Raw genomic sequence first — 25,658 nt, forward strand, 5'->3', positions numbered from 1 at the left:
AGAGTGGAAATCCTTATGAGGTATTTGTTTCCCACAAGTTAAACAATTATTTACTTTGTCTGACATCGGCTGAGGCAAGAAAGAGTCCCCAACGGGGTACTTAGCTTTTTTAGAAGTTTTCGGTAGCTGAAATCTCTGGATCTAACCGACCGGCACTTGCAAACAACTTCTGCTTCGGGCACCGCGCGGCAAGAAAGACTGAGGAAAATGGCGTCGGCTGATGCCTTTATACCCCAGGAGCTATGACGTCGGGTGAAGTGCGACATCAGCCGAGGCCAGACCCAGACTTTGGAATCCGGCCGACCGAAGGGCTGCCTGAGGCAGGACAACCCATATGTTATGACTGCAGATGCATCCTTGAAGGACATCACCAGCTGTACTCGGTTGCATACCGCTTACTCAGAGGTGATCTCTGCCTGACATACAAGGTCATGTCCAAACCAGAATTGATGGACATGCTCCACCTAAAAAAAAAAATCAAATCCCGGACAGCCACACGCTCTAGGGATATAAACCTCATCACAACGATAAATAGGACATGCTGGAGGGATAGATTCCTGTCCCAGAGACTCCTCATGCTTTGGAACAGGATTCCAATATATATCAGGCAGAGCCCCTCACTAACACTCTTCAAGAGAAACCTTGACGGGTGGATGGCAAACAGAAAATTTACCCTGGGGATCACTGCAGTGGCTCTGCTGGGCAGTGGCAGAGGGAACTAATGGCTCTGCTGGACAGGGGCACAGGGAACTAATCTAAGGGGGTGGCGAAAGCCAACACATTCTGGCTAGGCTTATAAATGCCCTTGGGCAGATAGCCTACTACTTACCTATGAAACTATGAACCTATGAACATTCACTTGACCTAGTAATATTATTTCTTGTGGTACTGTTATAGATATCCAGTGTAGTACATCTTCTAGTATAGCTGTGCTGTCGCCATGAGGGATGTAAAGATGCCACAGTATACAGACAAAATGACCAGTTTCAACAATTGGCTAAAGTACCAGTGTCATTCAAAGGGGATCCTGTGTCTGTCAGCCTGGGATGACATGCTCGACAAGCCACGTTGCTTCGCTAGGGACGGCTTGCACCTGTCACCCTTAGGCTTTCGTATACTGGCCAAGGCTCTTGCCACCCCCATAGTGCCTTTTTTAGGCAAGGCTCAAAGGACAAACCCACCTCCAAAGACAACCCAAGGATAAAAAAACTAAAGGTAATGCTACTCAATGCCAGAAGTCCAAACCTCAAGATGCATGCACTCGAGACTCTCCTCAGTATGGAGAAAATCGATGTCTGTGCAGTAACAGAAACCTAGTTCAAGGCTCCTGAGAGCACCCCAGCACTACCAGGTTATAACTCATACCATGCTTTTCGGCCCAAAAACTCGGACCGAAGCACAAAAGGTGGGGGAGTATCTATATTCATCAAAGATACCAACACCTCCAGGTTAGTGGCACTGCACGAAGCATCGGAGACCATCCCTGTGCAACTAACAGAGGGCAAAACTGCCTTTCAGTTTGTAGCCTGCTACAGATCATCCTCCCTTTTACAGGAACCCCACTTGACATTCCTGAGAACACTAGAGAATATGAAGGTCTCTCCAAACACCATGATATTGGGTGACTTCAACTACCCAAACATTGACTGGGAAAACTACTCAAGCCCAAACACCCTCGCCCAAAGGTTCCTTGAATTTGTAAACTCTAACTCTATGGAACAGCTGGACACCACTCCCACAAGAGGGGACAACAGATTGGACCTGGTCATCACCAACATGGGGACTCTATGTACCACACCAGAGGTAAACCCCTCATTGGTAAGATCAGACCATAAACTAATTTCCCTGGACATCCATATCCCGTCCCCACCCCCAGCCAAGGAAACCATTGTAAACAATTTCTCAAAAGCTAACTTCACACTTCTCAAGACTGAGGTGGAATCTTTCAAAGCCCCCGGGCCAGAGGATAATACTACCCAATCTGCAGAATCCTTTACAATTGCATTCTATGAGCACCTGCAGGAATGCATGGATCGTGCTATCCCAAATAAAACCAAGACTCACTCCTCCAAAAACAGGAGACCTGTCAGGTGGACCCCAGCCATAAATAAGCTATACAACAGAAGAAGGAAGCTACTACATGATAGAGCAAAATCTCAAAAAGGGAAGGCATCTCTGATCAGTATTAGCAAGAAACTATGATCCCTCATAAAATCATCAAAGGCCAGCTTTGAAAGAAAAAATTGCCCTAGACACTAAAGATAATCACAAGGCCTTCTTTAGTTATGTCAGGAATATGGGTGGAAATTCCCAGATATGCTCTGAATTGATGCATAATGGTACAAAATATACCGAACCTACAGACATAGCTAACATCCTGGCAGACAGGTTCAGTGCTAACTTCTCCCCCCCTTCCCCCCCAAAGGAGCAAATGCCTATCCCAAATGAATGTAACCTCCCTAACATCACAGATGCACAGGTGAAAGCTGCCCTCTCCAAAGCAAAAAACACAGCATCTATGGGACCAGACGGTGTCCCAGGCTACATCTTACACGAGCTCCAAGAAGAACTGAACCCTCACATTAAGTCACTGTTCAAACTTAGCCTTACTACAGGATATGTACCCAAAGAATGGCGTACAGCTACAGTGGTCCCACTCCACAAAGGTGGCGCCACAACGGACCCCGGGAACTATCGCCCCATAAGCCTGACTAGTCTGATCTGTAAAGCTATGGAGCGTATTATCATGGAACTCATAAACAAAGACATTGGAACCTCCAGACACTGGACCCTACCCAATTCGGCTTTGTTAAGGGCAGATCTTGCCTCTTAAACCTAGTTGATTTCTTTGAAACAGTTACCAAAGCCATAGATGAGGGCAAGGTAGTCCACACAGCCTACCTGGACCTCGCAAAAGCCTTCAACACAATACCCCACTCGGGCATCATAAATAAGCTTACCAGCTTAAATATCAACCCCTATGTCACAAGATGATTTGCAAACTGGCTCATGGATAGAACCCACATGGCCAGAATTGCAGGTGCCATCTCGGAATCCAAACCAGTTACAAGTGGCATCCCACAAGGCTCAGTTCTGGGACCTCTCTTATTCGGTATATACTTCTCTGAGGTACAGGCTAACATGGGGAGACTATGGCTGACAAAGTTCACAGATGACTGCAAACTGGGAGCCATAATCGACTCTCCAGCTGACACAAGCATCCTCCAAAAGGGTCTCACAGAGATGGATGCTTGGTGCCAGAGCCACGGCCTCAAGCTAAATGCTAAAAAGTGCATAGTCATCCCCTTTGGGAAAAACAAAGTGCCCACAAATTACCACATAGGTAGTAATCCATTAAGTACGGAAGAAGTAATTAGGGATTTGGGGACCCACGTAGATAGTAACCTCTCCTTTGATAACCACGTTGCCAAAGTGGTTAGAAAGACCTTCTATATAGCCCACCTTATCACGAAAGGGTTCGCATCTAGATCAAGAGAGGTCATTGTGCCCCTCTACTCATCACTCATCAGACCCATAATTGAATACAATGCCCCTTTTGGGATGCACCTTACCCGACACCTGCAGCAACTGGAGAGACCCCAAAAGTACCTTACCAAGAGGATCATGGGCCACAAACAGATGTCCTATGAAGCTCGACTAAAGAAACTCCAGCTCTACTCAGTTGCTTACCGCCTACTCAGAGGCGATCTATGCCTGATGTACAAAGCCATGTCTAACCCAGAATTAATGGACATGCTCCACCTCAAAAAATCCAAATCCCTTAGAGCTACACACTCCAGGGACATAAACCTCAGCACAAAAATAAATAGGACATGCTGGAGGGACAGATTGATTTCCCAGAGGCTCCCCTCATTCTGGAATAGAATCCCAATTCATGTTAGACATAGCCCCTCGCTGACCCTCTTCAAGTGAAATCTGGACGTGTGGATGGGAAATCGCAAATTCACCCCTGGGATCTCTTCTGTGTCCCTGTTTGACAGAGGCACAGTAAACTAATCTTAATGGGCTACCTTCTGTGACCTACTATACAGAGACACAGTAGGCTAATCTAATAGGGAGGCGAAAGCCAAATACACTCTGACTATGCTTATAAATGCCCTAGGGCAGATAGCCTAGTATCTACCTATGAACCTATAAAGAACAGTAATACACATTCTTTTATAACTGTTTAATTTCATGAATGTAGTAAGACACTCTGCTGAACTGAATTTTAGTACTGGTTTGTAGTAAGTGGAAATACAGTATTTGTTGGGAAATATTAAAGCAATACCACCACCTTTCCTCTTTATACAGTCATTATGGATGATATTATAGCTGGTAGGTGTACTTTCAGAGTCTTTTATGCTGGGTTTAAGCTAAGTTTCAGTTAGAGTGAGAGTATTCAGGCACGTTCATCAGCAATTTTATTTGTTATGCTTCTAACAATTAGGGCAGCTAAAGTTAGATTACAGGGATTGGGGGGGGGTTGACCTTTGTAGGGTTAGACTACTACGTGGAAGAGAATTGTCCTAGAAGGATTTTAGTGTATTGGAAATTACTGATACTTGTTTTTTGAAGAGTATTTTCCACTTAATGTTGTTTTGGTTTCAGTTGACATGGAGTTAATCAGTCTGTATTTGAAGTAAAGATGAGGGGCATCATTAAAAAGGTTAGGTGCAATGTGTGGAAAGTGTAGAGAGTAAGTATGAATAGGTGGTTGGAACACAACTGGAAATTTGTTGAGAGCTATTACAGTCATGGTAGGATGAGAGATGGCCCAGTAGCAGGAGAAGAATAGAGGATAAGCTGAGTAGTACCATGATTAAGTAAAGGGATATGTATGTTATAGTTGGCAGTTAGTGGGGAAGTAGGGATCAAGAAGGAAAATGAAGCTGCTAGGTAAGATATTTAGTGGTGGTGGAGTCTAAAAGCTGATAAAAGGTAAGTAGAAAAGATGTATTTTCTATGAAGGGAGAGAGAGTTAGGTGGGTCTAGTATTTTCACTAGAATGTAAGGAATAGGGGGGGTTAAAAGGCTAGAGAATGAGAATGTAGGTAAAATAGGCAAATTGTAACAGAGAGTAATCAGTTCATAGCCAATACAAAGCAATTAAGAGAAAGGTACCAAGCAGAACAGGTTTTCTTTCATTTCCTGAATGTGGAAAGCTGTCAGTCAGGACGACTAAGTAACTGGCATGCACAGTGTACTCTACTTTGCCAAGAGAAAGGATGGTGGCTAACTTAGTAATTGGCCTTAGAGGGCAAGGACAACTTGGAGTTGGTATGTGTGTTTGTGTGTGTGTGTGTGTGTGTGTGTGTGTGTGTGTGTGTGTGTGTGTGTGTGTGTGTGTATGTATGTGTGTATATATATATATATATATATATATATATATATATATATATATATATATATGCGTGTGTGTGTGTGTGTGTGTGTGTGTGTGTATATATATATATATATATATATATATATATATATATATATAAAATAAGCAGGGGATGAGCGGGATGCAGGGGGTTCTGCAATAGAGTTTTTTTTCAGCATTCCAGTTGTTTGAAATTACGAATGCATTCCCTTGAAGCATACAAGCACCTGAATAAAAGGGGGCCAGAATTGCTACCAATGCAGCAAAGGCCTCAATTCTTACATACAGACAGATCATAATAACCTTAGCCCAAAGCACTTTTGGAGACAGCTAAAATCATTAATAGACAGCATCCCTGACTCCATACAAACAGCCAGTGATACAACAACAAGCCTTACCTTTGTTAAAGACTACAGAAACTCCCTAATAGACACTATTAGTGATTTAATCAAAGACTATGTCCTTGTTCAGACACCCTCACCATGTGACAGTACAACGTAAGTATTACAAATTCAATCTTCTCAACTATACACTTAGGAGCTTACTGCCCAGCTTTGTACAATACAACAATTTCAAATACAGTCCTCTTAATTAAACACCTTAGCAACTTACAGCCCAGCTTTTTCTTTAGGCAACTCACTACTGAAGATGTCACAGCAGCTCTTCTCTACAGAAATGAAAAAAAAAAAACATCTGTAAACATATTAAAAAAATACCCCACCTTCATGAAAATGTCAGCTCCCTTCATATATACACCTTTCACTCATATGTTCAACCTCCCTTCTGTTTTTTCGTACATTCTTAAACATTCACACATCATTCCCCTCCTCAAAAAAGCAAGCCCTAAGAAATACAAAGATTACAGACGTAATGTATTGCCAACCTGCATTACAGACGTAATGTATTGCCAACCTGCATCCTATGACAACAATCTTTGAAAGACATACATAAACAATTCAAAGATCACAATGACATCTAATATCAAATTTGGCACTCTGTAAAAACTCCCTAAACCCCCTTTGGCCATACTTACTGGCAATATTATTAGCAAAGCACTCCACCAACTAAAACTATGCTAAAGAATCTCAAACCTCCTCACCCCTACAGCTTGTAATGCCATTTGAAATATGCTCATCCCCAAAGTCAAATATAGGCTGCCTCTTGTAACTTAATAATTCAACTCAAATACATTCCAAATACAAACTAGTATAAACAACATTTGCAGATCTGTTCTTGCAGAACCCTGAACCCATCATTGTCAACTTCTCCAGCAGCAATACTGGCTATTTGTAAATGACAGAGACACATTTGTATTTAGCTGTCACATATACAAGCTGTTTGAAATAGGATACTGTCCCCCACAAAAGCAAGACTACAACTTAAGCAGCCTAACTAAATCCTGAGAGACAGTCAGGAAGATAGCATTATCCTCACTAGATCTTGTTTAAAAACTCTCACAGGACAAAGAAGTTTTTGTAGACGAGACTCAGCTGTTTAGAATTAGCTATCTGTAGAAGTGAAGCAGTAAGATACACTTCAATTACTTAGAAACAAACTAAACAAACAACTGTTTAAAGGCCAGCAAATGCTCTTGCTTCCATAACCATAGCTAGTCCTTGTACCTCACTCTATAGTCACATCTTTCTTGTAAAAACATACATTTAACAAATGACCACTGGCTGAATACCTACCTTAACTGTACATGCTATAAACTATATCATTTGCACTTACAATTGTAAATAACATACAAATATATCATCTCTTGTTTGTTAACTGTCCTATTTACAACTACACATATTCTTTATTCTATATATACTGTAATTTTCTGTTTGTGTCTTGCAGCATGGTGCCCTGGTTGTGGCTGAAAAGGGTCTGTTGACCAGTCCACTCACCCTGTTATCAAACAGAAATAAACAAATAAATAAATAAATGAATAAAACCTGCTTAGCAAATACAACTGCAACAGTTAAACTGAACCAGGTTACCAGGTTAGAGATAGAGAACTGGTGTCTAAGCTATATGAAACCAGGTTAGATCTAAGGAATTGGTGCCTAAGCTACCGTACTAGAAATCACACTAAAATGTGCAACCATAATGATATGTATAAGGAGCTGGTGAGATATGTAAATAGACAGTGCCAGTTTCCTTGTATATAGTGCAGGGATTTGTATAAATAATATTCATGCAAAAGTATTACTGTAGCAGTTACTGAACTGTATTTTAGTATGAGTATCCCTGTACAGAATGCAGTGATTTAGTGTAAATAACATTCACGTAAAGGCACTACAGTAGTTACTGAACCTATAATATTTGTTATAATGTACCCTAAATGTAAATGTTAGCTTGAAATTTAAATCATCATACTGGACAATGACCATAAGTTATCCAATCTAAAGAAAGAGATTGTAGATTTAAACACCAGCATTACCAATGACTGCTATTTAGTAATATGTCTCAACAGTTTAACAAAGTGTTTACAGATCTGGATAAATATGTTATGGATAATGTTAACAGGAAATAAAATAAATTAAGTAGGGATGCAAAAGACTATACAGAAAGAAAAGTGTACCTCCCTCTTCCCCCTCCACTCCAAGGGAAAGATATAGTTAATAAATATGAAGGCACGGTGAGAAGAGGAAATGACAATGGGTGACTGACAATAATGTTATAGAAACAGAGCAGGAGTGTCTTTTTTTAGTTCACACACTGCAAATACGCCATTCGGAATGTTTGAAAAACAAGGGAGGACAGACCTAGAGCGGATCCAACAACTGGACAGCAAACAGGCCAGTATGGAGAGAGAAGGGGAGAGGGAGAAGGAATTAAATTGTTTGCAGGCATGGACATGAATGGTGAAAATGTTAATGAAAATATGGTTGGAAATGGAAATGAAATGCAAGTGTTATCTCACCAAGGATTTGCTCTGTATAATTTGAGCGACCTTGATGTTCATGAAACACACCTTAAATTATGTAAAGGTTTTAATTTTGTACCCAAGCACAAAACTGATGCTATGAGGTTGATAATTAATTTGAGGTTCTACATTAGACAACTGAATTTGCACTTGTTTTTTTCAACACAATCCCTAGTTCCACCATTGACTATGTTCAATGAATTGAAAAGGAAAAGTACTTTTATTTCTCCTAACAATCCTTTGATGTTTGCATTTGGATATATTTGTGAGGGTGAATTTAGAAAGATTGGTAACATTGACACGATGCCAACTGACAACTTAACAGTGGAAGAAAAAAACCTGTTTGAACGAACTGATGCAAAAAAACCTGTTTGAATGAACTGATGCACAACAGGGATTACAGAGTCATGAAACCTGACAAGAGGGGGGGTAAGTTATTATGAGCCAAATGGACTATGTATATCAAATGTTTATTTTAAATGATACATTTACATTTGAAAGTGTATCCTGGAATGTGATAAATAGTGCATATGTCAAGATTGATTTATTTCTGTATGATTATTTTTCTCAGGGGGTAATCACAAAAGAAGAGATGGATTATTTGCTAGTAGAAGCTCCAGTTATTCCGGCTATGTTCGGGATACCTAATATACACAAAATTTGGGCTGACCCCCCCATTTAGACCCATTGTGTCTGCAAAGAGGTCTAAGACCGAAACAGTGGCAGTTTATATTGATTATCATTCAAAAGGTGTTCTAAAGGATAAACATTATATCCCAAAGGACTCATGGCATTGTTTGGAAAGTTTGAGGGAAGTTAACATTCAACAGGAATTTTTATTTTTGGCTGTTGATGTCATTAACTTGTTCAGTGTTATACTCCATCAAACAGGTCTTGATTATTATACACAAACTTTAATGATGGCGGGTAGATTGGATGATATAAAGGTGAATTTTTTTGGTGGACCTAATGGCATTGGTATTGGTCAACAATTTTATATTCTTTGAGGGCGAATTTTTTCCTTAAAAAACTGTGGTGGCTATGGGTGCTAAATGTGCACCAGTTTTTCTGAACTTAGTCATGGCAGAATGGGAAACACGTTTTGCATTCAACTTTAGGTACAACAGTAAGATCTTGAGCTTTCTAAGATTCATGGATGATATATTGATTTTGTGGACAGGGACCCATGATGAAGCATTAGAGTTTATAGAGTGTCTTAACAGCGCTACACAGTTTTTGAGATTCACCTTTAGGGTGCATGAAACAGAAATTGATTATTTGGATATATTTTTGAAGAAAGACATGATTAAGGGGGAATTAACATCTACCGTTTTTAGAAAGAAAACATATTCAAATTCTTTATTGAGATTCAATAGTTGTCACCCATTACATCAAAAAAAAGAATGTTGCCAAGGGACAGATGGTTAGGTTGTCAAGGTTGGTAAGTGATGATGAGACATTCAAAGCGGAAATAGATAAGTTATTAGGTATGTTTATAGATAGGCTTTACCCCATCAATTTCTGGTGAAAATAGGGAGGGAGGTGAGTAGGAACAGTAGTTGAAAGTTTCCCCCAATATTAAAAATGGACTATGTGGCACACAGAGAATTGGTTCAAAGGAACACATTTGGGAATGAGATGATGAACATCACATTTGGGAACGACGTGATGGTAACAGATTATAATGAACATGCAGCAACATTAGTGTCAAGGTTAAGCATGTTTTGGGATGGTATATTCGATCATGAGTTAAAAGTTAAATTAGGAAACAAACCAAAAATAGCTTAGAGCAGATGGAGAAATTTTAAACAGCTGTTAGAAATAGGTTCAAAGAAGAGATTGAATGTTTACAGGTCCACTATGAATAAATGTGGGTTTTGCAGGTGGTGTAAATATTTTAATGATGGACCATATATAGCCATCCCTGGGTTCTACAGAAATCTTCAGTGTCCAGAAATGTGTAACTGTGAGACCAAGATGGTTGTATATGTGGCAAACTGTACAGCCTGTCAGGCATTTTATGTCGGAAAGATAATTAGGAGACTAAGAGACAGAATTTCTGAGCATGTTCATGACATCAAAAACAAGAAAGCAAGTAGTTCCTTATACATGCATAGTATAGCATGTACGAATTTTAAAAAGTTTATATTTTTTGTCATTGATAAAGTCAAAATCATAGAAAGAGGGGGGACCCTAAGCGTGAGGTGGAAATGAAAGAGACTGAGTTGCAGATAAGGTTAAATACTAAGCTGGAACCAGGAATTAATGACTGTATTTCAATATCAGTAATCTTGAAATACATAGCAGGACAAGTTTAATAAATCAAATTTTAGTAAGATAATTACACCTTAACATGTGTCTGTAGTAAGATTTATGTTTTGCACTGTTTTTTATATATGATAATGTATCTTGTTGTCACCATTGCATTTTATTGAATGTTTTGTGTATTTTTTATGAATTTATTAATTCATATTATATGTTTCTAATATAGGGAGGAAGGATTTGATATTATTAGTATGTGTGTGTAGAAGTCACTACAGGGGTAGTGAGGGCGTGTGAGGGAATTTACATCAGTAATTAAGTTTAACGTGAGGTATAAAATGATGGCATTGTTTTTTTAAAAAACTTGACTCTGATGAAGCCCTTTTGACAGGGCAAAAGCACTTAGACAAAGTTTATTGCTGTTTTAAAAGTTTTTCTTTGTTTTAAAATAAAGTTGTTTTTGCATTTACACAAAGCGGGTATTATTTGTTATTTAGCTGTGAAATTGTGAGTAGTTGAGCATGCTTGTGTAGCTTGAAATTTAACTTGGAAGGCAATCTATAAACATTTTGAAAATGTGTTACCCCGTCTTGGCCTGGACTGTGACTGAAACCGGTCTTTGAATCAATTCACTTATTCAGTTAGTAAAGTTAAATAAATAAATAAACTGGTCTACCAACTCATTTCAGACATGATTGGGCCAAACAGGCAAGAACAATGCATACAAAAACAAAAGAAATTATAAAACACATGTGGATTTGGAACAATAATCAGTTGCAGAACAAATCAATAACAGGGATAACAAGTACCGCCCAATTCATTAACAGTGAGAGCAATTAATAGAGCACAAACAAACTTGTACAAAGTAAAATGCAACTTACATAAAAGTTTAAGAGAATTAAATGTGATTATTAAACTGAAACAGAATACAGCAAATGGCTAATTATTAAAATTTTAAAGATGAGTACAAAAGATAGGTAAAACGTTATTTGAACATGCAGGTTAAAAGAACAATGACTGTAGAGATCTGTGCAGCAAGAGAATAGCACTGAGTTATAATAAAAATCCACTGTAAGAATAAAAAAAAAGTATAGCAAAACATATAGGAGAAAAGAACAGCATCCTAAATGGAGTGAGAAAAAAACAGAGGGAGACCACAGCAGCTGCATGTTTTTATATGTGTAGACTGATTTCAGCATAGGAAGTTCCTAATGGACAATGGAAAAAAAAAAGTTAATCATGCCAGTCCTAGAACCTGTTGCATTAATTCTGGAGGCAGGCAACATTGTTGCAATCCAGTCATAAAAAAGATCATCTTGTTATACAGGATCACATCAGTCAGTATACTAATATTCAAGAAAGTACAGTTTTGTACCTACCATAAATGTAGATGTTCGAGTGTATTCACTGCTGCAGTCATTACACTTGGGTTATCCTGCCGTCAGGTGGTCCCGCAGTCGGCCAGAGTTCCAAAGTCTTGGTCTGGCATCGGTTGCTGTCACTTCTTCCCTGATGTCAGTGCGCCAGCGGTATATAAGATGCAGCCGACGCCATTTTCTTCAGTTTTTCTTGTCTCAGATATCAAAATAGGTAGGCAATACATACTGCTAATAACACATACATCAAAAATAAGAAAAAATACCTTTAGCTACCAGCAAATACACCACATAGGTTGTATAGGATAGAGAGGTATATATAAGTCCCAGCTAAGAAAGTGGGGTTGGAGGGAGGGTAACCTGGACTGCAGCAGAGAATACACTCGAACATCTACATTTATGGTAGGTACAAAACTGTACTATGTTCATCGTGTTTCACTGCTGCAGTCATTACACTTGGGTTGAATCCCAAAGCTGAGGTTGGGTGGCTGGGTCTATATAGGATTAGGAGTGGCTATGAGGCCCTGCAGAACTGCAGTGGCAAAGCCAGCTCTGGATTTGGAGTATAGAGGTAAGTGATAATGCTTGGTAAAGGTGTGCACTGAACTCCAAGTTGCAGCCTCCAAAATATCCTTGGTTGGTACTCCTCTAAGAAAGGCCGCTGAAGTGGCTTTCGCCCTGGTAGAATGAGGCCTAATGTTACTAGGCACAGTTTTTCCATGTTGTGTGTAGCAGAAACGGATACAGTGTCCTATCCACTTTGAAATGGTCTGTTCTGAAATAGCCTTTCCCTGTGATCCTGCAGCATATGATACAAACAGTTGCTCAGTTTTCCTGAAAGCTTTTATTTTGTCCAAGTAGAAACGTAACTGACTGTGTATGTCCAATGAGTGAAGAAGTCTCTCCCCTTTATTCTGGGGATTTGGATAACAAGTTGGCAAGTGAATGGTTTGGTTAAGAGCCACACTGGATACCACTTTTGGCATAAATGTAGGGTTTGTTCTTATGGAAACCCTGTCTTGATGAAAAATGAGGAAAGGTTCCACTGCCATTAGTGCCTGTAACTCTGAGACTCTTCGTGCTGAAGTTATTGCCAGCAGCAGAGCAGTTTTCCATGACAAAAATTCTAAATCTGCTGAAATGGCTGGCTCAAAAGGTGGTAAAGTAAGTTTTTCCAAAACAAAGTTGAGGTCCCGAGTTGGTGTTGGTGCTCTCTGGGGCAGTCTTATGTTTTTAGCCCCTCTGAGGTATTGTCTTAGTAATGGGTGAGAAAAAAACAGGAGGATCCGTGTTGTAATGAGCTGAAATAGCAGAGGCGTGGATCTTAATAGATGAAAAGGAAAGGCCTTTGTCCAGCATCTCAGTTAAGTATTGTAATATCTGAGGAATATTTGGGACAAGAGGGTCAAGGCCTTGATCCTGGTTCCAAGCGCAGAATCTTTTCTACTTTTCTAAATAAGATTTCCTGGTGCTGGGCCTCCTGGCCTCCAGAATGACACCCATAACAGCTTTAGAGAGGAGTGTTGACTGTCTGGTTAAGTAATCTGCCATGCAGCCAGATTTAAGGTTTTGAGCTGGCTGTGCAGGATCTGATTGTTTTGCTGAGTCAAAAGATGAGGTATTTGAGGTAAAATCCATGCTGGGCCTTGAGCCATTTTCCTTAATATTGGGTACCAGTGCTGGCGTGGCCAGTCCGGAGCAATCAGGACCATTTGTGGCCTCTCTAGTCTGGCTTTTAGGAGTACCTTTGCAAGGAGAGGCAGTGGTGGGAAGGCATAAACTTTTAGTGTTTTCCAACTGAATGAGAGAGCGTCCGCTTTCCATGCTTGTGAGTGGTAAGTCCTTATGCAGAATTTCTGTAGTTGGCAGTTCAGAGGGGGAGGCAAAGAGATCTATGTCTGGGCTCCCCTATTTCTGAGTTATCATGCTGAATACTTGTGGATTTAGTTTCCACTCGTGAGGATCCATGATGTTTCTGCTTAAGTCATCTGCCAGTGTATTTTTCTTTCCTGGCAGGAATTGTGCTTGCAGGTGAACTTGATAGGTCAGTGCTGTGTCCCACAAAGTCATTGCTTGTCTGCATAGAGGGTAGGAATGTGTGCCCCCTTGCTTGTTTATGTACCACATAACTGTGGTGTTGTCCGTCTTTAGTAGCAATTGTCCTGGATGCAGAAGGTCCTTGAAAGCTGTCAGGGCATTTCTTTTTGATTGATGTGGAGATGCATTTGGTCTGTGGTCCACTTGCCCTGGACACATTGTCCTGCCATGTGTGCTCCCCAGGCGTAATCCGATGCATCTGTTGTTATTGTCTGCCTAGATGTGGGTAAAGTAAAAGGCTGTCCCTTGTCGTGGTGACATGCCTGTGCCCACCATTGAAACTCCTGTTGAAGGCAGGGAATGAGTGGTATTATTGCTTCCAAACTGTAGCAGTGTTGAGTCCATACACTTTTCAGATACCATTGTAACTTCCTCATATGCAGTCTGGCATATGGAATTAGTAGTATGCAAAATGCCATGAACCCCAAGGTCTGCAGAATTTTTCTTGCAGGGAGTTGGGTCTTTGTTGCCATCAAATGAAAATACTGAGTCAGTTGCCTTTGCTTGATTGGCGTGAGATAAGCCATCTGGGCAGTTGTATTTAAGCTAGCACCCATGAATATTATCTCTTGTGAGGGCACTAGTTTTTACTTTTTTTAGTTTATTGTGTACCCTAGGCCCATTAGTAATCTTTTTACAAATGCCAGATGTTGTAGTAGAATGTCCTTGCTCTCTGCTTGAATAAGGCAGTCGTCCAAGTAAGGATATATTTGAATTCCTTTTTGTCTGCAAAATGCAATTACTGGTGCCAGGCACTTTGTGAAGACCCTGGGCGCAGTAGATAATCCAAAGGGCAGTGCAGAGAATTGTTAATGCTTTGTGCCAGCTATGAATCTGAGGTATCTTCTGCATTTTTTTTCTGACTGGGACATGCAGGTATGCCTCTTTGAGGTCCAAAGTAACAAGCCAAGCCTTCTTGCCCAGCATGGGAAGAAGTTGCTGTAGTGTCAACATTTTGAATTTTGGTATATCCAGGTATGTGTTCAGAATCGATAGGTCCAGTATGGGTCTCCAAGCTTTGTCCTTTCTGGGGACCAAGAAAAGTCTTGAATAAAAACCTTGTCCTTGTTCCTGTTCTGGTACTTTTTGAATAGCTCTCATGTCCATGAGAGCTGTAATTTGCTGTTGTGCCTCTGCCCACTGATTTTGAGGCAGGTTTGGCATTCCTTTTGGCCTTGGTAGAGTGTGAAAATGGAACCTGTAACCTTGAGACACAATATTCAGTACCCATTTGTCTTGGGTGATTATATGCCAGTTTTGTTGAAAAAGTGCTAGTTTCCCCCCTAAGGGAGCTGCCAAAAGGTGAGGGGTTGGCATTTGAAAGGGTAAGTCATTGAGACTGTTTCCTGAATGGCTGTGACTTGTCTTCGCCTCGTTTTTGGGTTGAAGCACCCCACTGTCGAGGTCTGTAAGAGCCTTGGGGCTGAGATCTGCCTCTTGGGCGTCTGTATCTGCCTCTTTGTGATCTGTCTGACACTGGAAAGGACCAATTCTTAGAAGGCCAATTGCTGCTAAATCTAGGAGGCTGTACCTGTAAAAAATCTGCATAGATTTTGCTTTATCCTCCATTTTCTTTAATACCTCTTCAGCCTTAACACCAAACAAGATATCATGCTGTAAAGGAGCATCCAATAATTTTGCCTTAACATGATCAGGTAAACTTTGTTCTTTTAACCATGCATGCCTTCTTATCACAGATCCTGTAACTGCGGCTCTACAAGATGCCTCTAATGAATCAAAACCACATTGCAGAGTATGTTTTCCCACTTGTTCAGCTGCATGCAATAAGTCCTGCATTTCTTTATGTTCAGGACCTTCTAAGCTTGTACGCATTTTTTTGTTTTAGCAAAGACATTAAATATTGTTGGTATTTAAGCATGTGGAACTGGCAATTTAAAGCCCTTATTGCTAGTGTTGCAGAAGTGTAAACTTTCTTCCCCCATCTATCCAATGCTCTGGAATCCCTGTCAGAGGGAACTGTTTTTTTTTTGCAGTGGAAGCCTTTACCCCTTTGGGACCCTGGGAAATAGTTTCTGGGTCTGCAGCAGGGTTTTTGTAAAGAAATTTGTGAGAGTCAGGGACTCTGTAGAACCTGTCTGGCTTGACTGGAGCTGGGGGGGGTCAAAGAATCAGGGGTTAAACTAGATTCAGAGAACACATCATCCACAATATCCAACACAGGCGGAATAGCCAGGGGCCTGTGCTGAGGCAATAACAGAAAATCTCTGAGCCTTTTCTTGGATTCTGAATAATCCTGGCTCTCCCAATGGAAATGCTCCCTCGTGGTATCTAAAGTTTCCCCAAAAGAGTAATCCTCAGGAGGAGAGGCTGAAGGTATAGATTCTTCAGCATCAGAGACCTCGTAGGGGGGTAAAAAATATCCCTGGTCTGAAGAGGAATCAGAGGAAATGGAAACCTGGTCAGAGGAATCATAGTCTGTATCCTGCCTAGGCCTTTTATCAGGAGGGGGATGGGAACCCCTGATCAGAGTAATTAGGTCTTCGGCCATTTTGAGCATCTGTTTCTTAGGCATGGAAGCCTGTCCAGGAGAATGCTGTACTTGTTTCTTTGACTTTAATGGAGTTTTTAACTTGGCTGTTGTTTTGATTGTAAACTGTGAAGGTCTGAAGACACCCTCAGAAGCCGATGCCTGCTCAGCGGCTCCGGACCCATCTGAGGGAAAAGTTTCCGTAGGCCCAATACCTTGAGTTTCCAGAGGCCTAGATGTCTCCATGTGGGAGTCGGAGGCGGCCTGTGGCTCTGAGGCAGCGGGAGTCAGGGGCTGCGAAAGCACCTCACTGAGCACCGGCGAACTGGCAACTGGCCTGGAAGAGGCTTCATCATCGGTTTTGGACCTCGGTTGCCTGTCCTTATCCTTGTCTTTGCGTTTTTTGTGTATTCCGGTCGTCGGTTGTTTCGACGGCATGGTATAATTGAACCTTCGGCCAAAGTACTGCCATGCAAAATCAAACTGACGTTTAATAGTGCGTTTGTTAAATCTAGCACAAAACCTACAACTAGTGATGTCGTAATCTGGGCCTAGGCATGGAATACAGTAAGACTGGAAATCCTTATGAGGTATTTGCTTCCCACAAGAAATACAATTATTAACTTTTACTGACATCGGTCTGAGGCAAGAAAAAGTTTCCCCAACGGGGTACTTAGCTTTACTGAAGACTTTGGTTCTGAAATATGAATTCGAAAATCTCAGGAGTCGGCCGACCGGCACTTGCAAACTGCTTTTGCTTCGGGCATCATGCAGCAAGAAAGATTGAAGAAAATGGCATTGGCTGCATCTTATATACCCCTGGTGCACTGACGCCAGGAAAGAAGCGACAGCAACTGACGCTGGACCAAGACTTTGGAACTCTGGCCGACTGCGGGACCGCCTGACGGCAGGATAACCCAAGTGTAATGACTGCAGCAGTGAAACACGATGAACATCTACAAATACCTAGGTCTGTGGCTATACCCCAGTAAACAAATATTCAAAAAAAAAAAAAAAAAAAAAAAAAAAAAGTAAAATAAAGTACAGGCTTCACTCTTCTACTCTACAGTCCACTGGCATTCTACCTACCGTGCACAGTCAGCAACGCTTTAGTCTGTTGTTCCCCAGAATCACAGGTATACTCTCCAGAGTCCTCAGGCTTTAGGCTATGAATAATTAGCTCCAGAGTGGAACCTCTTTGCTTTATTTCATATTTTTTGCTTGGAGTAATAGATACAGAATCCTTTTTCCACTCCACTGGGGCATCAGATTTACTAAGTCTACAGCGCAATGTCACTGTATCACCCTCTTCTGCTTCCTTGTTCTGAAGTTGCTCTTTGAAGAGTACTGGAGTAGCTAACATTATAAAAATGATAAAACAAAAAATAATTTAGGGTGGGTAAACTGTATCAACGATCTGAGTACACAATTCCTGAAACAACTGTAACAATACAGAATAATTTAATTATGTTTATAACCAATACAGTTTAGGTAGAGAACCGGAAATCACAATGGCTTTATTTTTCAACATTGCCTGTCAGCACACAGTCTACAACACAAAACACATGGCTCTAATTACAAAGAGAAGGGTCTTAGCCTGTAGACTAATGTCACAACAATGTGTTACACAGACTGCTTACTCTATTCAGTGTAATTGTATACAGTATTTTATTTTCATTATAACCAGCAGCATGACCCACTGCGAGGATTCAAATCAGATTATAAATATCAGTCCAAGAGCTTACAGCACAAATCAAATGTCCAGTTCTCAGTGCCAACAGACAGCACCTTACTGAACCATGAATTCTAATTGCAAAATACAACCAAAAATCTCATGCAGCAAAAAGTTAAGATTTGAATGTCTTTATGACCTGCAGGCTAATAGCATAACCAGTGCAGAATATCATGGATATGTCATCTCTATGGTACAAAATGATAAAGCTCTCCAAATGTGATCCAGGAATGTTGGATTTCAGTACTGAGCCTGAACATGGGAGGACCTGTTAGGGTGAGATGGGAGTGAGTAGGCAAATTCAACCAGGAAGGCAGATGTCAAACAGTTCCTGAATCAGCTGGTTGACGGCTATTCAATGGTTGAAGTACTTTGACAACAGAAAGCACTACCTGCAAACAGGTGTAGAATACTCCTATCAGGATGTGCACATGTGCACCCTGAACCCAGAGCAGCAAGCACTGAACAATGCCTGATTTCTGCTAGACAGCAATGACAGTAGGAAATAAGAAAAAAAAAAAAGAACAAGCCATACAAGGCAAAAGCTGTGAGCTCCTGGCATTCCTATTCCACAGCAGAAAGATAATCCCCTCTGGGAAGGAGATGCTGTCCTCATGGGGTGATACAGGATGTTCTCTCAGTTTAATTTCTTTACGTCTTTTGGATTTCTGATACCTTGATGGGAATGGACTCCATTCCTAAGTCAAAGTATGATTAATGTTTGAGAAAAATTAGTATTGTTTCAGTCTTTTTTGATATTAGTCAAAAGTGCTCTTTGCAGCACCTGCAGTGTGCCCACACTTGACTCCTACTGCAATTCATATGGACTTACATGTAATGATAACATATCTAAATAAGACTGTAAATTTCTTTTTATGAGCTCCCTTGCTCCTACTACTGTTGGAACCGTCTGTGTATCCTTCTTCCACATTGCCCTTGTTTTTGCCTGTAAATCCTGGCATTTTATGACTTTGTGTCTTTCTGTACATAAGACACTGTAATCACTGGGTGTAGCAATTTCAATGACCAATGCTACTTTTGTCTTCCTTTCATGGATTCTTTCATCTGGTTTTCTTGCATCTATTTTTTGAACTGTTGGTAATGGATAATCCTATATGATATAAACTTCATCATTCTTAATAATGGTTTGTGGCTCATGTTTTCAATGCTTCTCAGCTACTTCAATATTGTAATGTTTGCACAATCCCCAAAGCAACAGTCTTGCCACATTATTATGCCTTTCAGTAAACAGGCCCTCTGCCATTAGTGTATCACACCCAGTAACAAAATGTGTGACTGTTTCCAGTTCTGTTTTACACAACGTGCATTTCTCCCACATGTTCAATGGACTTTATAAACCAACGTGTATATAGTCTACTGTCCTGGACTGCTAATATTAACCTTTCATCTTTTGGTTTAAATTCATCTCTACTATCCATTCCTGCATCAGATCCTGACTGGCATGAGGTTGAGTTTTCTGTACTTGCAACTATATTTATGCCTTTTCCACATTTTTTGCCTTCTCATCCAAGCCTTATTCTTATATTCTTTTGTTTAGTTTTTTTACTTTGTTTTGTTTGTCTACTTCTGGTTTGGTTTCCATTCCCGCTTGACACCAATATGCTTCTACTAAACTAAGCAGGGAAGTCATCTTAGATTTGTTCTCACCATCTTTCAAAATTTTCAATAAATTTGGAGCTAGAGACGTCAGCAGATGCTTGCAGTCCCATGACTGCAGATGTATACATGTAATCAAGTTCCAGGAGGCTCATACCTCTATCAGAATGAAGAATATATAATTTTGGTATACATTGACTTTTATATATCATGTGATAAGTGTGAAGCATTTTTCTTGCTTTCCTGTCCAACTGATCCAATACCTTTTGGGGCCAATCAAATACCCTAAAACTGTAAGTTAGAAAAAGAAGAACAAACTGGTTTATAGTTTGGACTTTGTTCCCAGATGTAAAGACTTTTCTCTGTATTAATTTTAGTCTTCTAAAATATTCCTTACTGAGTTTTGTTTGCATTTGTTCATGTTTTATTGTTGATCCTCCATTAACTCCCAAATATTTATACACCCTTTTCCTTTACATCACATTCCTGACCGATTCCACTTGTACTTTCTTTTCAGCTCCTCATTTGATGCACTAAACAGTTTTAAATCATCCACAAGAAGTTATGAGAAGTCTTTTACACTTTGTTGTTTTCTAGCATCAAAAAGGTAACAATGGCTTAATCTATGAAGTAAACACCTGAACGGGTTAAGGGCAAGACAAAAGAACAGCGGTGATAAAGAGCACCCTGGAATATCTCCCTTTGAATTTTTATCCCTGAGATAAAAAAAAAAAAAAAAAAAAAAAAGGTTATGTGTTACCATAACTTTCCATCTGTGTTGTTGATCTCGTTCATTCTTTACTGGGGTCTATATTATAACATCGAAGTCTTACAACTTCGAATATTATAATATCGAACCCAGTAGAGTGAAACACCAGAAAACCGAACAGTCAGAGTAGCACACCAAAATAAATAACACACACACACACACACACACACACACACACACACACACACACACATACACACTTCACAAAACCCTACACTGAACCATACATACACCACTAGCTATCCACTTACCTTAACCCAACCCTAACCCTAAGGTCCGTCACTATCGCACACTCACCTACCCCACCCTAACCCTCATGTCCACGCACACTTACCTGACCCACGCCCTAACCCTAACTCACCTAACTCGCGCCCAATCGCACACTCACCTTCGTTCGCACAATTACCTTAACCAGGTCCGTAACCTTCACTCCACAGTCGAGGAAATAGCGAAGCTGCAGAAACGACCCACCAAATACTTTCCATAGGAAAGTATTCGGTGTTCTGCTGCTTCGCTATTTCCAGCGTTCGCTCTACTGGGTTCAATATTATAACACTAAAAGTTGTAAGACTTCGATGTTATAATATAGACCCCTTTACTGATGGGTTATCGGTTCCATCCACAGAACCGAGCCGGCCTCATACCATGCTCACATCAGCCAAAAACTCTCGAGCCAAGATCCTACCCAGAATGCTCTGCTCCCTGTTACCTCAGATCGAGTTTGCAAGTTCACAGACAAAAGTAGAGGCTACTTCTGGTTATAACAGACCTACAATAACGGGGAAAAAGGAGTATATGAGATCAACCAGGAACCTCCGGAGGGGGATGGAAGGTGGGGAGTAATGAATGAATGAAGATCAACAACACAGATGGAACATTATGGTAAGACATAACTTCTTTAGCTGATGTTGTTAATCTTCGTTTATTCCTTACTGATGGGACAGAGTCAGTCCCCAGCTACCTGTATCCCTGGGTGGCCCTCATGGAAGGATATTCCTGAGCACCATGGAACCAAAAAGAAGCTCTTTCTCTGGAGGTAAAATCCAATTTGTAATGAAGGATAAAAGTATGGGGTTTGGCTCAAGTCGCAGCTGAGCAAATGTCACTGAGGGACCTAGCATGGAAAGCTGCTGAAGTTGCCACAGACCTTGTAGAATAAGCCTTCACTTTGTGATGCAAGGTGATGTTGTTCTTGTTGTAGATGAGGTAATGCAATTTCTCAACCATTACGTCAATGTAACTTTAGAGACAGGATGACCTAGCCTTGGTCCAGAAAAGGCCAGAAATAGATGGTCTGATTTATGGGTAGATTTTGTTCTGTCCAGATAAAATCGTATTTGCCTGTGAACATATAGGGAGTGATGGCAATACTCTTCCTTGTAAGAATGATTAGGAAAAAATACTGGGAGGTCAATAGAATGGTTGATAGACCGCTCTGACACCTCTTTCGGTAAAAAGGAAGAATTAGTTTTCAGTGATACTCTATCTTTATGGAAGATACGGTAGGGACATTTGGTGCATAAGGCTTGAATTTCTGAGAGACGTCTGGCCAATGTGATTGCAACCAGAAACAAAGTATTCCAAGAGAGTTACTTTAGATCACATGAAAACGCAGGTTCAAAGGGGGGAGTTGTTAATGCTTGTAGAACACAGGCCAAATCCCAAGGTTGTACTGGTTCTTTAAAGGGAGGTTTTAAGTGAAAACCTCCCTTCAAGAAAGTCTTACAGAGTCTATGTGACATGAGTGAAGAGTCCTGAAAGCCAATGTGTAAATTAGAAATGACAGCTAAATGAACACAAATAGTAGAGGCTGACACCCCAGATTGAAAAAGATCTGATAAGTAATCTAATAGCACCGAAACTGGGGCTGACAAGGGGTCCAATTGTTTGTTTGCTGCCCATAATGTAAACCTTTTCCATTTACTGAGCTAGATTAGCCTGGTGGATGATTTATGAGATGTAATAAGAAAATTGCGCACCGGGAAAGAGAGGTTATCCTGCCTGGCAATCATAGGAAGTAGAGAAACCAAGCTGTCAGTTTCAGGCTTGCTAGATTGGGGTGAGTCAGACTCTGTGGATGGGAGATCAATGTTGGGGGTGGATTGAGAATCCATGGTTGATCTTGCAGGTGAGGCCAGAGGAAGGGGAACCAAATTTGTCGAGGCCAATATGGAGCAATGAGGATCACTTTGCTCTTCAACTGCCGTGCTTTCTTCAGAAATTGGTAGATGAAGGGAAGAGAAGAATAAGCATAAAGCAGACCCGAGGGCCAAGCATGGACTGGAGTGTCTCTCGGTGACGGTCCTCGAGGGGGGATCAAGGGCAAAATAGTTGCTGCACTTGTAGTTGACTGGGGAGGCGAACAGGTCACAGCAAGGCTGGCCTTAGTGGTTGAAAATTCTTGACGTTATCACAGGATTGAGGGACCACTCGAGAGGTTGTAAAATGCACCTGCTCAATTTGTCCGCTATCACGCTGGAGTTCCCTGGAATGTGCATTACAATTAGAAAGCGGTTGGAAGCTCTCGCTCATTGCCACATTCTTAAGGCCTCTCAGCAAAATGGATAAGATCTGGTGCCCTCTTGCTTGTGGATGTACCAGGCCACTGACATGTTGTCGGACTGGATCACAATAGTCCCTGAATGAAGAATTGAGTGGAATGCTTGCAATGCTAACAGCACTGTCCTCAGTTCCAGGACATTGATATGCAAATGGGCCTCTGTCTCCGACCAAATGCCTCCCTGACACAACCCCCCCCCCCCCAATCAGGGAGGCATCCGTAGTCACCGTGGCTTTTGGCTGATGTGGGCTGAAGGGGTGAGACCATTGTTGGGGATATCGAGATGTCCACCAGAGCAAATCTTGCTTGCATCTCTGAGTTACACTTATCTGAAAAGACAAATGATGTTGTAGAGGGTACCACTGAGTGAGAAGTAGCCACTGACGAAGTCTCATGTGGAATATGGCCAGAGGAACAATGGTGATCGAGGCTGCCATCAACTCCAAGAGGTGGAGTATGGACCGAGCAGAGGATTTGTGGTGACAGATTAGTGGCTGAACCTGTTGTCTTATTCTTTGAAGTCTGTGATCCGGAAGAGATGCTGTGCAATTCCTCGTGTCCAACAGAACCCCAATGAATTCTAAAGATTGTGCTGGGATCGTGTTGGACTTCTACCAGTTTATAGTGATTCCCAGGCATTGAGCTGTGAGAAGAGTGTAGTCTAGGGCTTCTTCCAGTAGAAGTTTGTTAGGGGCGGTAAGGAGCCAGTCATCTAGGTATGGAAAAGTCTGAAATCCTTGAAGTCACAGGTGAGCAATGACCACTGCCATGCATTTGGTGAACACTCTGGGGGCTGTAGAGAGACCAAAGGGCAGTGTTCAAAATTGGTAGTGACTGGCTCCTAAGCGGAAGCAGAGGTATCTTCTTGAGAGCTTGTCCATTTTTATATGGTAATACGCATCTTGAAGATCTACAGAGCATATCCAATTGTCTTCTTCCAGAAGAGGAAGGATAGACTGAACCGTGACCATCTGGAATTTCTCTGTTTTTACAAATTTGTTCAGTGTGCTGAGATCCAGAATTGGTCTCCAGTCCCCTGTCTTTTTTGGTACTAAAAAGAACCTTGAGTAAAAACCGGATCCTATCTGGTCTGGGAGGACGGTTTGGATGACTCTTTTTTGTAACAGCTTTCAGCTTTCGCGTGCTGATGCTTCTTTTTGACTGGGTGGAACATCAGGTAAGTCTCTGGGTGAGGTGGGACACAGATAGAAGGGGATGGATATTATGGGCAATGCTTCAGGAGCACTGGTAGGGTTGCCCAGAGAAAGAATCTCTGAAACCCCAGTTTTGCAGATCTCCCCTGCCCCAAAAGGGGCGTCTTCCATTGGAGTTTCCCCCCTCCCTCTAGGGGAGAACTCGGCACATGCATCAAGGAAAGAGCCCTCTGATTTTCAGTGCCACATCTTCCCGCTCCTCTGATTTCTGGAGTAGAATCGTTGAGGGGTGGAGTGTCGGACACCAACAGCAGACAGGGTCTTGCCATCTAGTTTGCACCTTGCCAGCATATCTTTAACCTTAGGGCCAAACAATGAAGCTACCTCGATGGGGGCGTTCATAAAGGAAGCCTTAAAGGAGTCTGGAAAGTCACAAAGGCACATCCAGGCATGATGTCTTGTGACTACACCTGCGCCTGCTGCTCTAGCCGCTCCTTCCATTGTGTGTGAAATAAGGTGCATGGAAGAATTGGATATCGATTCTAGGGTCATTATCTGAGAAGCTACGTTGTAGAGCACCTAAACAGAAACAGCTCCTGCCAAGGTTTCACAGAGTTGATTGATAAGGTCCCTCTGGACCTTGTAAAGTGTTCCAAGTAGTTCAAGGACCTTACAGCGAAGGTCAATGAAGCAAACACACACTTTCCGAGTCTGTCTATCAACAGGGACTCCTTGTTGGGCGGATGGCCAGTCTGGCTTTCTTCTGCCAAGTCTTTTTGGTTGCAGCCGCCACCACCATGGCACCTACTGGAAGACCTTTTGACCAATGGGGATGCTCAACAGGGGGAGCTAAAATCTTGTCGGGCCTCTGAGGTATAGCTTACAAAGTGTCAGGAGCCTTCCATGCATGCTTGACAATGAGCTGGACAAGCTCACTGGCCAGTGGGGTAACCCAGGAGGTAGGGGGCCGGGCACGAAAGGCCTGCAGGAATACGGATTCCTCTGAGGAAGGGTTAGAGGACTTCTAGTCACCCCTCTGTCTTAGGATCTTGAGGATGTCACCAAAGGACACCTCATCAGAGGGTGACCATGGGGACCCTTCCCCATCATCAAAGTCCATATCTTCGTTCAAAGACTCCTCAGTGGAGTCCATGTGCTTCCTCTTTCATGAAGCCTTGCAAGGGACTTCCTCAGTGTAGAGCTCTGCGGAAGATTGCAAAGAGGGAATCTCCTGAGTGGGAGAAACCTGAGGCTCTAGTGCCCGGTGTCTGGTGGTTGTGGCTTGCGATAGTTGCGGCATAGAGGAGGGCGAGGACTCCGACAG

General features: G+C 41.6%; 1 protein-coding gene across 1 annotated transcript in view; it reads right to left on the reverse strand.

The window, feature by feature from the left end:
- The window catches only part of OBSCN (obscurin, cytoskeletal calmodulin and titin-interacting RhoGEF), a 4,979,884-nt gene that overhangs the window by 1,866,764 nt on the left and 3,087,462 nt on the right, over positions 1-25,658 (reverse strand). Inside the window, exon 46 of the mRNA XM_044066040.1 lies at positions 17,592-17,858. Coding sequence (XP_043921975.1) covers positions 17,592-17,858 — 267 coding nt within the window. The remainder of the gene's footprint in view (positions 1-17,591; positions 17,859-25,658) is intronic.

This window comes from Protopterus annectens, chromosome 3.part0 (genome assembly GCF_019279795.1).
Source record: "Protopterus annectens isolate FY-2018-M chromosome 3.part0, PAN1.0, whole genome shotgun sequence".
NCBI classification, from domain to species: Eukaryota; Metazoa; Chordata; order Ceratodontiformes; family Protopteridae; genus Protopterus; species Protopterus annectens.